At 41.3% G+C, this 16,598-nt stretch overlaps 1 protein-coding gene across 25 annotated transcripts in view; it reads left to right on the forward strand.

Annotated features, from left to right (window-relative positions):
- Nucleotides 1–16,598, forward strand: part of LOC140487787 (receptor-type tyrosine-protein phosphatase delta) — a 2,436,480-nt gene that overhangs the window by 2,099,219 nt on the left and 320,663 nt on the right. For all 25 annotated transcript variants that reach the window (XM_072587053.1, XM_072587138.1, XM_072587046.1 and 22 more), the window contains one exon: nucleotides 7,041–7,182. In XM_072587053.1, the coding sequence (XP_072443154.1) occupies nucleotides 7,041–7,182 (142 nt within the window). The remainder of the gene's footprint in view (nucleotides 1–7,040; nucleotides 7,183–16,598) is intronic.

A 16,598-nucleotide genomic window follows, 5' to 3' on the forward strand; every position in this document is an offset into this window, starting at 1 on the left:
GCTGCAACTATTTGCAGAGTTTGGGCTCAAAAAGGGCAGAATATTGGGAAACTAATGATCAAGCATCCTCTTGTGAAAGCACAAGTTATTAACATTGACATCCTGATATTTGCTCAACACTCACTACTCATTCAGTCAATTAAGGCCTAGGTGGGAGCTGCCAACAATATACATCATTTCCACTATTCGTCTCGAGGTAGGTGGTTTGGTCTGTTGAGTCCATGGCAGTTGACATTGCTGACCAGTGATCCTGAGGTCACTTTCTCACGGTTTCTGACTGACAACTCATATGCTATGATTTCGATCTAGTTGCATATTTGCTGTGAAATGTCACTCTATTCTCAAATTGAAGCAGATCTTTGATATTAAATAATTATTTAATGAATTTAATGGTATTTATCATAACAAATCAGGGTAACTCATCACTGCTGCATCAATTATCATTAGTAGCACGTTTTCAATACCTCTTGCCACCCACCTGACCATAAGAAAACGTCTCCAGCTGCTACCAGCAGCTGTTTCACTTTATTAACTGACACTACCTGTACAAGCAAGAACATGCATTAGGTTGCCATGAAGGATTTCCAACTCCCAGCTCAGCTGTTTCTGTTGGGTTACATGGACCAGTGGTGCAGAAAATCTGATAGGACTTTGGGTGACCTTTTCCTGCCTGATTTATTTTTTTAGATCAGCTATTAATTGGGTACTTGGCACTCATTCATGCCTTTTGCTGATGTATTTACTCAAACTCTTTGAAACTGGAAAGTGAAAACATTTAAGTAAAATTAAAAGATCTTGAGAAATTCAGTAAGTCATTTTGGACCAGGTGAAGATGCTCAGTGAAATAATCACCTAGTCTACATTTGGTCTCACTGATGTGGAGAAGACCACATCAGGAGTAACGGCTAAAGTAGATGAGGTGCAGGTGAACCTGTGTCTCACCTAGAAGGACTGTTTGGGGTCCTGGATGGATGTGAGGGGGGTGGTGTATGGGCAGGTGTTGAATCATTTGGTCACGGGAGAAGGTACCGGGGTGGGGGGATAGGTTGTTGGTGGGGTTGGTGGGGAGTGTGGCGCGAACCAAGACATGATGAAGGGAACAGTCCTTGGGCAAGGCAAGGAGGGGTGGGTCGAGAAAGATGTTCTGGGTGGTAGGATCTAATTGGTTTTGGTGGAAGTATTTGAGATGATACCTTGGATGCAGAGGCTGATGAGGTGGAAAGTGAGGACAAGGGGAACCCTATGTTTATTATGTCGGGGGGAGTGGTTCAGTTTAGAGCAGTGGAGCGGGGAATCAAGGAGTTCCAGTGAAGGCTGTCTGGATGAAAATGGAGAAAACATTGTTTGAAATTGGAGGACATCTGGGATTCTTGGGAGCGGAACATTTCCTTATCAGAACAGATGTGACGAGACGGAGGAATTGGGAAATTGGGACGGAATATTTGCAGGGTATAAGGTGGTAGGAAGTGTAGTCAAGTTCACTATGGAGGTCTGTGGGTTTATAGTAAATGTCGGTCTGTAAAATGTCGCTGGAGAAGAAAATGGAGAGATCGGGACAGGGGATGGAGGTGTCTGACGTAGACCAAGTGAATTTGAAGGTGGTGTGAAAGCTGTTAGCAAAGTTGAACTGCTCCAGTTCAGCCTGAGTGCAGTATGCAGCACTGATGCAGTCATTGCTATAATGGCAAAAGAGTTGGGGAACAGTACTGTTATATGTATTGAAGAGGGACTGTTCAACATAGCCGACAAAGAGGCAGACGTCGCTATGGCCCATGTAGTGTCCATGGCCACCCCCTGGATTTGGAAACAGTGGGAAGAATTTAAGGAACATTCACTGAGGTGTGTGTGCGCGCGCGCGCACTTGTGTTGGTTAGGGGTGACTTGTCCTCACTCACCACCCCACCAGCCTCCGCATCCAATGTTCCATCCTCAAGCACTTGCCCCAACTCCAATTAGACCCTACCACCCAAAACATCTTCCCCTCCCCACCCTTGCCTGTCGTCCACAGAGACTATTTCCTTTGCCACTCCTTGGTTCACACCATCTTCCCCACCAACCACACCACTCTTGCCGGTACTTTCCCCTGTAACCAAACAAAATGGAACACCTGCTGTACACTGCCTCCCTCATCTCCTACTTCAATTCCCCCTCCCACTCTCCCTCTGACATGTCCATCCTTGGCCTCCTTCATTGCCGCAGTGAATCAGACCGCAAATTGGAGGAACAACACCTTATCTTCCACCTGGGCAGCCTGGAGGACTGAACATTGAGTTCCTTAATTTCAGATAATCTTCCCACCCACCCCTCTGTTCCTCTTCCCTTCCATTCCACCTCCTGACCCTTCTTTCCAGCTACCAACTGGATTCATCCCTCCCATCAACCAACCAGGTTGTACTCGCAACCTGTGTCCACCTATCACTACCTCACTATTCCACTACTCCCCCACTCCACCCCTCCCCATCTTTATCTGTAGCTCCCCATACCCCCACTTCCAGTCCTGAAGAAGGGTTAATACCCGAAATGTTGACTTCTCCACTTCCTGATGTTGCCTGGCTTGCTATGTTCTTGCAGCCTCCTGTTTGTCTAGTCAGCAGTTATATCTTTGGTTTAATCTCTGATTTTCCAAAATATATCTTTGAGTATATGCAAGGCTCAACCAATTTTTTGATCTCCAGTGCAATCGAGGGTTATGGAGTTGCAGTGCTGGACAGGACAGTCAGAAAAGTGGCTTTAAGGCTGCAGTGAGGTCAGCTGTGATCTAACTGAATAGTGGGCCAGGCCCAAGTAGCTGAATGACTTCTTCCTGGTCCATTTCGTATCGAGGATGCACTTCTTACAGTGCACCACTCCCTCTGCACTGCCCAGGAGTTGTTTTGCTTTGTGCTCATGTCCTGGAATTGGATTTGTACCTAGATATGTGACTGAAAATGAAGAGTCACAACTGAACCTGTTTGAAATTAGACAAAGCAACACTCACATCCTGCTACTTCCTTCAGACCAAAGGGGTAGCCAAGAGCACCCGCAGTGGGCCTCAGCTATGCCTGCCTGTTCATCCGGTACATCCATCTTCCTCAGCTACAATGGCATCATTCCCCGACTTTTCGTCCACTACATTGATGACTGTATCAGTGCCACCTCATGCTCCCAACTTCACAAGCAACTTCCACCCTGATGTCAAGTTCACCTGGACCATCTCTGATATCTCCCTCCCCTTCCTGGACTTCTCCATCTCCATTCCTGATGACTGACTCGGCACAGACATCTATTTCAAACCCACTGACTCCAACAGTTACCTGGACGAGACCTCTTCGCACACCCACCTGTTAAAACGCTTTCCCTTATTCCCGATTCCTCTGCTTCTGCCTCATCTCCTTCCAGGAGGACCAGTTTCACTTCAGAACATCCCAAATGATCTCGTTGAACCCCACCCCTCCAATCGCAACAAGGACAGAAATCCCCTTCTACCCACCAACCTCCAGATACAACACATCATCCTCTGCAATTTCAGCCACCTACAGTCAAACCCCACTACCAGTGATATATTTCCCTCCCCGCCCATTTCAGCATTCTGTAGAGACTATTTCCTCTGTGACTCACTCGTGAGGTCCACACCCCCCACCAACACACTCTCCAATCCTGGCACTTTACCTTGCCACCAGAAGTGGTGTAAAACCTGTACCCACACCACCCCCCTCACCTCCATCCAAGGCCCCAAAGGATCCTTCCACATCCAGCAGAGATTTTCCTGCACCTTCAAACACCTCATCTACTGTTTCCGTTGCGTTCGATGTGCTCTCCTCTATATTGGGGAGATAAGGCACCAACTTGTGGAACGTTTCAGAGGACATCTCCGGGACACACTCACCAACCAACCCCATCAAAAACTTTAACTCCCCCTCCCACTCTGCCAAGGATATGCAAGTCCTGGGCCACATCCACTGCCAAATTCTAGTCACCTGATGCCTGGAGGAAGAACATCTCATCTTCCTCCTTGGGACCCTCCAACCACACAGGATCAATGTTGATTTCACCAGTTTTCTGATCTCCCCTCCCCCACCATATCCCAGATCAAACCTTCCAACTCAGCACTGCTCATTTGAACTGTCCTACCTGTCCATCTTCTTTCCCACTGATACGCTCTACCCTCCACTTTGACCTGTCACCATCACCCCACACCTTCATCGACCTGTCGCATTCCCAGGTACGTTTCCCTCAGCCCCACCCTCCTATGTATCTCTCAACAAACCCCCTCCCATTCCTGATGAAGAACTTATGCTTGAAATGTCGACTCTCCTGCACCTTGGATGCTGCCTGTCCAGTACCAAATTTTTGACTCCTATAGAGAGATGTCAATCTCTGTTTTAAAATGGCACCAATTTGAGACAGTTGTGAATAAATTCAGAAGAATACTGAATAAAGAAGGGTGACGTTAATCACTTCCAGTTTTGTTAAACCTTTGTGTACTTTCATATTATGTTCTCTTTAAATTATTGCTGTTGTGCCAACTGAAGTTTGATGTAGTTTGAAAATAGGGATTATGTCCCCTCATTGTGTTTTCTGAGGCTGTACTGCTTAGATGCATAAAGCTTTTTTCCCCATTTTCAGTTTTATTTAGATAACCTAGAAATGTTATGAGCATTGTTCTTCCTCTTAACGTTTTGTGTTGCTGTCAGAGAATTTTAGGTTTTTATCCAGTTTGTGAGGAGTAACTCTTTCTTTCTAGTCTCTGCCTCTAGCTGTAATGCTATTAGTTTCTTTGGATTGAAAGTAACTGAGAATATATGACATGAGTAGAATAAGTCACATGATTTGAGAATGTGAAATCTCTTAATGGAAAATCTTCCCTGTGGGATTGTCTGACCTATTATATAGAAAGGATAACCTCAACTGAAAGATGAAGGGCACTACCCCAGTGCAGCAACTTATCTTTTCTCACACTAATCTTACCATCGCTTTCAAATCCACACATTACCAAACTGATATCTTTGTGTTGACCAGTCATTGGTAGTTGTAACACAGTGGTAATCTGATTTACAGGGAGTTCACTGTTTAGGATAGTTGCTTCTTGGTGAGATAAAAAATTTCCTTGCCCAACTTTCAATTTATCACCTATTGGTCAGCAATATGAACAACTGCTGAGCCCCATAATAAAAAAAATTATAACTGTCACTAAGTGCACAGCTAACATTTCGCTTTTTAATTGAGATGAGATAGGTTGATAATGATAGGTAAATGCTGCCTAACGTTATTTTTCCATTGTTTCAAACATCCATTTCAAAATTGCCTTCTTCACTTCCTATTCTCTCCCCCAATAGTTGGAATATTGTTTCTCTGACCAACAAGAAGCAATAATATTCTTTTAAAACAATCTGCAATGTTTGCACTGCCCTGTTCATACAGAACAAAGTTATCAAATGTGACAACAACAGCTTCTAAAGTCAGCAATGAATAATTTAAGGTGGGATGAAATGCAATTAGGCATATGCCTCCAGTGATAGCTGTTGTGGGTAGTTTGTCAACAGTTGAGCTGCTGTGGGATTATCAGCTACCCTAGCATTAGCTGTTCAGAACAGTCCTGAAGTGAGAATCAGTAGCTTTAGAAAAGAGAAACAAATTAGAAACATAGGAAGATAGTCACCAAAGCCTTGCCATCACTTTGCAAATTTATAATGAATGTGAAGTACAAGAGAACTGTCATCAGGACTATAGGAGGGAGTGAATGAATTCTTCATACACAGTGTTTAAAACCAAGCCTTTTTCATCAAAGCAGATCATTTCCAATTTGATTTGCAGCCACAGTTAACCTGGAAGATACTGTGAAGGTAAAGCTGGTTATACAATTTAAAATATTCCTCAATGAGACATTTTATTGGAATCAGAAATCTGGTTACTTTACAGAATTCAATGCTTAACAGTAATAAAACAGAATAGAAACATTGTAAGAGCATGCGCTATGTTTATCCACTGGTATGTTCATCTTTACTGCCTTCTGTAATTGTTGGATCCTCTCTCCTCCCCAAGTGAACCCCTGTCCACAATCGATTTACCAACAGGACAGCGAACTTGGTCCAAATCTGATCAACGTCTTCCTCCCCCCGGCACCATCGATCTTCTCTCCCGCCCCCCCCCCCCATCCTGGCGATATATTTGGGTAGGGGTAATAGGGGCCTGGAGAATGAAGTGCTTCATGGTTCCTCGTCTTCCACTTTGGCATGAACTACACCACCACTATCATTCAAATTGCAGTGATTAACTGGAAGGTTGAGTCATTCATACCATATAAAAGTTTCACCTTCCGATAATAATTTGCTGTAGAGAAAATCCAAGTGACTCCTGATGTTGACCATGCAATAATTACACATTTGATGGTGCCATTTTGAAACAAATGGAAACAGATTCATTTGAAATTAAACAGTTAACTTGAACTATAATGTTTTAAGTGGACCACCAGACAAGTACTGTCAAAATTAAATGATGGAAGTTTCAGTAAAACAATATTAACTTTAGATGGTTTTTGCCTGTAACTAACCATGTTTAATATAGTGCACAGCAGATGCAATCAACTGCAGCTCAAATGTTTTGTCTCATTGATCAATCGGACGGCATGGTGGCACAGTGGTTAGCACTGCTGCCTCACAGCGCCAGAGACACGGGTTCAAATCCTGCCTCGGGCAACTGTCTGTGTGGAGTTTGCACATTCTCCCCGTGTCTGCGTGGGTTTGCTCCGGGTGCTTCAGTTTCCTCCCACAGTCTAAAGATGTGCAGGTTAGGTGAATTGGCCATGCTAAATTGCCCGTAGTGTTAGGTGAAGTGGTAAATGTAGGGGAATGGGTCTGGATGAGTTGCTCTTCGGAGGGTGGGTGTGGACTTGTTGGGCAGAAGGGCCTATTTCCATACTGTAAGTAATAAAATCAACATAGAAAGACAGGCAGCTGGGATAAAAATAATGTGATCAACAGTATTCTTTCAAATGGCCTGCATTATGGAGACCTACAAAAATTCTTAAAACCTGGCAACAATGCTGTTGTTTATCTCTACAGGTGATCGAGTTCGATGATGGATCTGGGTCTGTTCTCAGAATACAGCCATTACGAACGCCACGAGATGAGGCTATTTATGAATGTGTAGCCTCCAACAGTGTTGGAGAAATAAGTGCCACCACCAGGCTTACAGTGTTACGTGGTATGTTGTCATCAATGTAATAACTTAACATGGCGGTGCAGGGCAATCTTAAGTTGTGTCTTTCATTTGCAGCTGTGAAGGTAAGCAGTAAGAATTAATATGACATTTAATATGTCATTTTTCGGAGTAAATTTTGGAGTTTATAATACTCAAGAATAAGTGTATAGGAAATAATTAGTATCAACATCTTCCACTGCATTATTACACAAACAGCACTTTGCATTGTTTTGGGAATTATTATGAGGGCACACCCCAGCAGATAATTGCCTCTCAATTAGAATATCAAAATATGGTTTTCTCTTTAAGAACAAGACACAAATATGTTGATGGAAACGTACCTAATTTGGAATTTTATGATGAATTATTCTCATGTGAACTTGCAGCATAATCATCAGTCTTTATTTCTCCACATGAGATGTGAAATAAAGATAAAATTGCTGTAAGTGTTTCCTCAACTTTATTATGCTGTGGTCCTTTGAGGATATTTGATCCACAGGAAGCCCCAAATACTATGTTCAGCGATCAAACAAAGAGGTACTGTTGGCTAAAGAGGAGAGTAGCATTCTGGGCAATGAACTGAGCATCATTTCATTATCTTAAAGTTAAATAGCTCATAATACTGATCAAGAACACAGCAGTGTTCCTTGTCATTGTCTAATACTGCGTGACCATGATTAGCATGTTCATTAGAATACTATTTTATTATTACCCCTTCTTGAGGATAAACATTGTTGTCCTGCTGTGAAAGCTTTGCTGAGCAGTTTATGTGATGAAGTCAAATCCATTCAGATGTCTCTGTAGGAATGTTAGGGAACAAAGAGCCAGCTGGTCACAAAATGCCGACAAAATCCAATGAAAGAACAAAACCAAAGGAAAGCTGATGAAAATGAAGTGCATGCTTCTGTGAAGTAAAAAGTGAAATGAATATCCCAAATAAACAATGAATTGAGTTTGTAGTGTAAAGTACTCTGTTCTTGATTGTTGACAAATTTTGGTTGTTTAGCAATTCCACAGTTGAGGACTGGTTATGATGTGAGATTATCTGGGGGCTTTCCCTGTATAGGGAAAAATGTGGAATGATTTACAGAAAAGAACCCTGAGGTGCAATCCCAATTAAAGTATCTTAGTTATGCAGATCAACTGAAAGAAGCACTTTTGCACCCTTCAAAAAGTGGTTCAATTGTCTCAAAAATAATAAAAGGATTTGTGTGTATTTAGGTGGAACTTACTTTGGTTAGCAAGGACCAAGATCATACTAAGGAAGTATAAAGGATGAATCATTAAAATGTTAGGAAATATGTTTTTCTCCCAAAGGCTAACACTGCTGACATCAGAGCAGTTTGTGGTTTGTACACTGAGTATCTACAAATAGAGCTGAGCCGTTTTGTGGCTTCTGAGGTCACACCCTCCAAGAGGTAAGTATTAGATTCCTTCCATATAGTATGGAAACAGGCCATTTGGCCCAACAAGTCCACACCACCCTCCAAAGAATAACTTTCTGACTAATGCACCTAGCGCCACGGGCAATTCACCTAACTTCCACATCTTTGGAATGTGGGAGGAAACCCATACTGACACTGGGAGAATGTGTAAACTCCACACAGATAGTTGCCTGAGGTGGGAATCAAACCCAGAACCCTGATGCTGTGAGGCATTGGTGCTAACCACTGAGCCACCATGCTGCCCCAACAGTACTTCTTGAATTTCAGTCACTAATGGGAACTGGAGATTAATTTTAAATCTGATATTTCCCCAGTTGACTTTTAAAAAAAAAAATCTTATTATTAGTCTTCCCAAGAAGTTATACATCATGTTGGCAGAGGTCTTTATCTTTTAATCTTTTGGTCATGATGCATTCGGCATCATGACAATATGAGAGTGGTGAGATAGAATAATTTCTTTTTCTATCCAACATTTTCATATGGTTGTGTAACATTGTATTTAGGAGCAATTTAAATTTTAAAATGTTCATGAAGGAGCTATATTATGTTGGATCTAGCAACATAGGAAATTGGAGCACGAATAGGCTAGTCAGCATTTTGACCCCACTTTATCATACAACAAGGTGATCATTGATTCTTCAGCTGGGCAGCATCTAGACTAATAAAGACAATTTGGACAGAGATGACAGCTAAGGTCAATGCCAGGAGAGGCTGAATGATCTGCCTACTCCTGGTGATATCAGAGATCAGGCAAAATGTGGCAACGTACTTTAATGATGCCTCCCGAGAGGTTGTACTGGAGGCTTATCAGGAGAGAAGGGAAGTTCTTTTCTCTGCAGATGGCAATAAGAAACTATCCTATGATAGAAACAGTCTTGGCAGAGGTGGTTGAAAATGGTAATACCTGAGGACAGCTTAAGAGAAACTGGCTCTAGTGCTGCAAGAGAATGAATGATCTGTGCACAGCCAGGTTACGTACCGTTGTTTGTTCAATGCTTCCTGCTCCTGGGGCGGTGAATTGGCATTGTAAAGGTGCCATTGCAGAGAGGACTGTCTCACAAGTGGTTGGGTGTCAGGTATCTCCATTAGATCCCATGTGCAATCCATGTCTTTCATTTCATTGCAGTTACCAGTTTTACAGTAGTATTGCCCCTTGTATCTTTCGAAAACTGCAGCAGTGAAAACTTTCTTGAAAGAGGTGGGTGGGGAACATGTCCTGCACATAACAAAGCATTCATGCACACTCCCCTGCTTAGTGAACTGGGTAGCAACAAACCATTAGACAGCATCTCTTGGACAATGAGATCATGGCTGATGAAAAAATTCCTGACCAAGATCTAATCAAGCTACAATCAGAATACATTAGCCATGACTGTACTTGACTGAGTGGTTAGAAACATATTTCTCGTAAGCCAGCCCTTTGTGTTTATGGCACTGGCTTTCTCTGCAGAATAGCAAGTAACCTGCTGGTAAACAAGATCCTGAATTAGTTCTCTTTATCCCTGTCCTCCTCTTCTTTCTTTCTCTCTCACCCCACCCAACCCTCCTTTCTTACTGTCTCTCCCCCTTTGCTTTCTTCCTCTTTCCCTTGCTTTCTCACATCCTCTCCATCTGACTCCCTCTCTCTGTCCCTCTGCCTTCCTCTCTCCTCATGTCTCTCTCACTGTCGCTTGCTCTGTTGCTTACTCTCTGTTTTTCCTACCATCTCTCCTTTTTGCTCCCCCCTCTCTGTCTTCTCCCTGGCCCTCCGTTACCTTCTCTCCCTCTCAGTTTCTCTCTTCTTCCTTCATCGCCCTTTCTCCTTCTCTCCCTCTTTGCTATTCTCAGTACTTGTAAGTTCTATTGTTCCACTAATTCCATTCCCCATTTTTTACCGACAATTGCATATCCATTTCTTGTTCTGCTTGCTCTAAAAATGGTGCTGTCATGTTGTATTTTTGGCAGGGAGTATATACTGCCTTATTTCAGGGTACAGCTAAGTGCAAAATGATGAAAGGATTATTTGATTTTGTTCGAAAGCTGTTTTACTGATGCTATTTAAATTAGGAAATTGTTGGAAAAGAATGGAAAAAGCCAAAATGATTTATCTTCCTTTTTAAAGAAATGTGAGAATTAAATTACACTTCAAACGGAAGGCCAGTGCCTGTAGGGACAAGAGGCCAGTGATTCATTGCTCTTGATATAATGATAAATATCACTGCATTTAAGGAAATCAATATGTCTAGAGAGAGTGGAGAAAGGCATTGACTTCAGACATTTAGTTTCTGTCAGAAATCAGGAAAGCTGTTGCTGTGGGAATATGGAGACAGTGTTCTGGCAACCTGTCTTGACAGGTAACTGCAGATGCACTTCCTCGCTTTGCTCAGTGTTTCTGAGATGTACAACTGAAGCTGTGCAATTAACAATGAAATTGGGAGTCTGAATATTCTATAGAAATTGTGTTGCAGGTTGACAGAGCATTGTCACTTGAAGCTAATATGCCAAGGTTTACAGAGAGTGCACCTAATTGCGCCGTGTCATTTAAAAAATGGCACTAACAATGGAAAGATCTGAATAGGTTGTGGAGTTTATAATTTATCAATGGCATTATTGCCCCAGAGGAATATTTGAGTAAAGTTTGGTCAGTATCACCATTACTTTGAGAGCAAGCTGATGAGAGAAATAATTGATCGTGTTAATATTAATTCAGGCTCGATTCCATTTTGCACACAGTTTTTATTTCTCCTTTGCTGCCACTGCCGATACCACAGACCCTCCTCACTTACTTCAAAGACTTCCAGATAAAGCTGATTTCATCTGAAGCTTTCCCTGGTCTTTGGGAATTGACTTCCATTCCCTCCTACATTCAAATCTGGATCATCATGAGGAAATTGCATGCAGTCCAGCAGTGGCCACCACACCTGGTAGCAATCTTGTGTACAGAGAGCTACCAACGTTTCAGTTGGCCAGTGGCTACCAGTGATGAGGAACATTTTTCCCAGATGAGAATGGAAGGTCTATCTTGAAATTAATCAATAGCCTGACAGCTGTCACATAGCTACAGGGTGAGCTGGACATTTATTGACTTCAAAAACATGAGAAAGGAAAGGAGTGGGTCATTTGGCCCTTTGAGGTTGCCCAATCATTCAATGCTGCTTGCTCCCAATGCATTTTGAACCCATTACCCTTTTAATATTTATACTAGCCAGTACTTATCTTCCATTCCTTCACTCTGCTGTGGGTGGTCCTGCGTACAGCTGACCAGGTCTAAACACAGTTCCAGGAAGGGTGTACGAAAAAACAAGTAACTATCACCAGCTATGTGATTTCCAGTAAGCCTTGTTTTTAAAAAAAAGCTTTCAGTCTTCACAGTCTTCACCTCAAGAATTTCCACTAAATTTGAAATAAATCCGTTTCCTGATCCTTCAAAACTGAATTACCCAGAGCAATATAAAGCATCTTTGTAAATCCTACTTGCGTCCTTCCACTGCATGGAAGTCCTCTCCAATGTTTTGCAACCCTGATAGGTTACAATTTTTTTACTCCTTTCTGGGAATTGAGGGTCATTGTTGTCCACCTCAAGTTGTATTCAAAATGGAAATCCCCCATGTTCACCCATTGCAGTCCAATGAATGTTTGGGTATCCCCTCTGCTATTAGGGCAGAAGTTTCAGGTTTTGGATCCAATGACAGTGAAGGAACAGTTATATATGTCCAAAGTGTGCTGGTGTGAAGCTTGAAGGGGAGTCTACAAGTGGTGATGCTCCTGAGCATCTGTTGCCCTTGGCCTTCTCATTGGCAGAGGTCATTGGTTTGGTACCTGCAGTTGAAGTAACCTTGGTGAGTTGCTTAAGTGATTCTTGTTCATGGTACACACCGCTGTTGGTGGTGGAGGGATTTAACGTTGAAGGTGAGGTTCCGATTCTTTATCTTGTTTTGTATCTGTCTTCTCAAGTGTTGTTAGAACCACATGCATCCAGATAAGTGGAGTGCATTCCATCACACACCTGACTTGTACCCTGTGATAGTAGAAAAGTTTTGGAGATTTTGTCTTTCTCTGGTATATGGTGTTGTATCTGTTCACACAATGAACATTTCATCTATCATCTCCAAAACATTGTTTGACCCTGCTCTGCCTCACCTCATGTGCTGCCGAAATCTCTACTTCGCCATTGTTACGGCAACATGGGACTAATCTGATTTTCTTTTGGCTAGTTTCTCAGAATTTACCATCCATAACTTTGAGGACATCCAAAACTGCTTAATTTTTAATGAGTCTTGTCCACCTGTCACCCCTGTGCTCATTGTCCTATATTTCCTCTAAGTTGAAAAAATGTCTCAGCTTAATGTTTCTCATTCTTGTTTTCCAATTACTCTGAGGCATTGTCCTCCCTTTACTTGGTTGAGGGGCTGTGTGAGATTCTGTCTCAGATATTGCTACTCATCTAATTCTTGTCTCTGTGGCTGTACCTTCAGCTATTCAGACCCTAGTCTCTGGAAATCCCTTCCTCAACTTAACTTTTTCTGCCCCTTTTTCCTCCTTTAAGATGCTGTTTATATTCTACACCTTAGACCAATATTTTGATCACCCTACCAGGAGTCAACTTAGGGTTTCTGAGCAGGTTGGCAAAGGTTTCATTATGCTCAAGTTGTTCTATATAAGTTAGTATCTATTTTGCTATCTGGTACATTGGTGGAAATTTTCAAGTCCTTACTTAAGCAGAATTGATGACCGTTACTTGTCAATTTTCCTGACTTCTTATCACTTGATTAGATGATCTGACTGGGAGAGTCAGATTACTAGTTGAGAGACTCTTTGGGAAAAGTAACAGAGTGAGACTGGCATTTAAATCTGTTGTACTAAAACCATATGCAGCCGGTTAGAATCTTGATGCTCATAAAGACTTATGCGCCTTTGCTGATTCTTTGAACCAACTATTCAACTTAGTCCCACATTATTCTTTTTCCTCATAGCCTTTTCCTCTCCCAGTACTTGTCTAGCTGCCTTTTGAAAGTTGACTCCAGTCTGACTCCATCAGTTTTAGTCAGTGTGTTCCAAGTCTTAACAGCCTGTTGTGGCATTAGGAAGAGTTGGTTTAAAAAAGAATTTCTCAAGATAGATCCTCTCGTCTTACACAATTCGTACATTGAGTGATTGTGAAAGACATCTTCTGTGTGCGTAACAGCTTTCTGTTGAACTTGTAATAAAATCAAAAACTGAATGCAACCAATCCTGCTGGTATGTTTAAAAATTGCAAATAAACTTCAGAAACACAAGAATATTTCCTATTTACATGACGGTCCTTCATTACCTGGCCTTAGATTTTCATTTATTTTAATTTAAAATTATAAAATGGAAGCAATAGGTGAGCTTGAGAAACAAATAATGTTTTGAAACATCTGGAACCACACAGTCTTCTGAGAGTTTTGGTTTTGAGAACACGACAATCAGCAAGCAAATCAAAACACTTTCTTGACAATTTTCCCTTTCCCAGTATGCACAATACAAGGATCATTGGATGTCTGATTCAATCAGTACATGTAATTTTCCATCAACAAAAGGGAAAGTGCCTTTTCTTTCACTTTGTAAATTACAGCTTTTCTCGTCTCCATCTTTATCTTGTGACAAATGTTATTCACTGTGCCAGTTCAACAAAGGCCACAATGAAGATAATAACAGCAGGAGAACAGCAAAAAAAGACGTACAGACTTTTTGGATAGTATTCGTATTTTGCCTGACTCTGCTTGTTATAATAGATGTTCTGTGAGCACTTGTCGCATTTTTTAGATTTACAGTCTAATGGTATTTGTCTGTAAAGAATATATATATTGAAGGCTATAAGTGACTTCAAATTAAGTTTGCTTTTTATGTCCAGTTCTCGTGGTGAAGATTAATAGTATCTGTTTTCAAATGGCTGGAGGGACCAGTCTGATTTCATTAAATGAATTTTTAAAGCAGCTCTGATTGCAAATTTAATTTTAACAGGAAGTAACTGGCAGTGTAGAGTCAAGTGATTTACTCCTCCACTCAGATAGGCAAAATTCAGGCTATTGAGTTTCAACTGTTTTGCCAATGGCAATTTTGATTACTTTAGGTCAGCAATAAACCACTAAGTACAAAGTTAATGTTTTAGATATTCGGCAGGCCCAACAGACAAACAAGAAGCAATCATCCAATCATGCCTCTGTTGTATTAATCTTAGTGCCTACTCCTACTGCTGACATTTTCCGGTTCTAATGGCATCATCTTAAAATCTTCCATATGATAAGACATTGGGACAAAATGTGAAATTGTCTTTATTCATAACCTACACTTTGATAGCCCAAAGCCAACACAACTTGAAATAAGAATACTTCAGAAGATGTATGAGTTAATGAATGATAAAAAGTAAATAATATTAACTATTTCCATTAGTCACTTGATCATTTTAATTGGCAGTGGGAAATCATGTTTTGTGTACAGTGCCCATTGATCTAAACATTATACAAGTAAATGTTTTGGTTTTGTCTGACTAAAGGATTTTTATCATTTTGTTTTACTTTTATATAGAACAGCTGATGCTATTTTTAAAATCTCTATCCCAAATTTTTTTGACCTACTCAGAAGAACACAAAGCACAGGATGGTTTATTAAGATGCAGAGGTACCGAATTTTGATGAAAGTATTTTCCTGTGTTTTCATGTACCAGGGATATTTGTTTGTTACATTTTTTTGATGGCACACAATAATTTAGATCAATCTTTCAGCAGCCAGTTCCTGTCTTGCACTGCATATTGTGACCATGATAATGTTTTAACTAAGGAAACAGATTGAAAAGCAGGTAAAGGAATAATATAGACAATGCTAGTAATGGCTGATTTTTTTTAATGAAATGAAGTAGTATTTTCTCAGATGTAATATTACAGTAAGGGAACTGATTCCAAATCAAATTTTTATTGAATGATGTTGCTTTTAGCATCATCGTCTTGAAATTTGTAAACATTTATGAACCCAACTAGAAATTCCCATGGACTACTCAATGGTCTCATGATTAAATGGGGAGCGAATAGTGTATCAGAGCCTTTATGAAGGTCATTAAGGTAAAACATTAGAAGAGGTCATTCTTACACAGCATCATTTCCAAAGGCCATTCTAGCACCACTTGGAACCATTGAATGGTTACAGAATAGAAGAGGGCTGTTTGGCTTTTCATCTCTGAGCTGGTTCTCTGAAAGAGGAACTCTATTAGAGATCCACTTGCCTGCTTTATCCTCATGACTTGTCAGTTCTTTTCTCCTTGGGTATTGACTTAAGTCTTCCTGAAAGCTGCGAATTGCTCTCCATTAAAGACGCTCCCACAGCCAGCAAACAATCTGCTCTTCCTTCTGATATCCCTTCACCCTTTCCTCACAACTCCCAACCCAAGAACGCACCCCTCCCCATTCACTCAATGATCTGGAGGTGCTCTTCCACCAGCAGCCATCACTTCCTCTGTGCAAGAGCTGCCAACCTGTGATTGACTAGTGGCTCTAGTTGGATGTGGCTTCTTCCCCCAGGGGCTTGATTCCAGAGCAAAGCACACCAATAGTCTCGTCACTTCATGTTGGCACATGACTTCACAGATCTTTGATGAAAGAAGCAGTTTGGCTTTCTAACTGACTGTCTAAATGACAGGGGAAACCTCTGAAGCCTCAGAGATTCTGTTCTACTTTTTGTTTCCTTTGATGCAAAGAATAAATGGTGATCTACCTCAGATGCTTGAAATCATTAACATATTTGGTAGGGTAAATTATGAGTAGGTTCATGGGAAAGGGGCACAGAATTCAAACTCGATCATTCAAGGATGTTGTCCTGTTGTCATTTCATACAAATCCTAATGGAAATCTGAACCTCCTTTCACAGAAATGAAAATCACAGTTACTCCAAGGAAAAGTGTCAAAAATGAGTATAATGGCTGTATTGGTGACAGTGTTAAGGGGTATGGAACCAATCTGAGTAAGTGGAGTTGAGATATAG

The sequence above is a fragment of the Chiloscyllium punctatum genome, chromosome 2 (assembly GCF_047496795.1).
Source record: "Chiloscyllium punctatum isolate Juve2018m chromosome 2, sChiPun1.3, whole genome shotgun sequence".
Classification (NCBI taxonomy): Eukaryota; Metazoa; Chordata; class Chondrichthyes; order Orectolobiformes; family Hemiscylliidae; genus Chiloscyllium; species Chiloscyllium punctatum.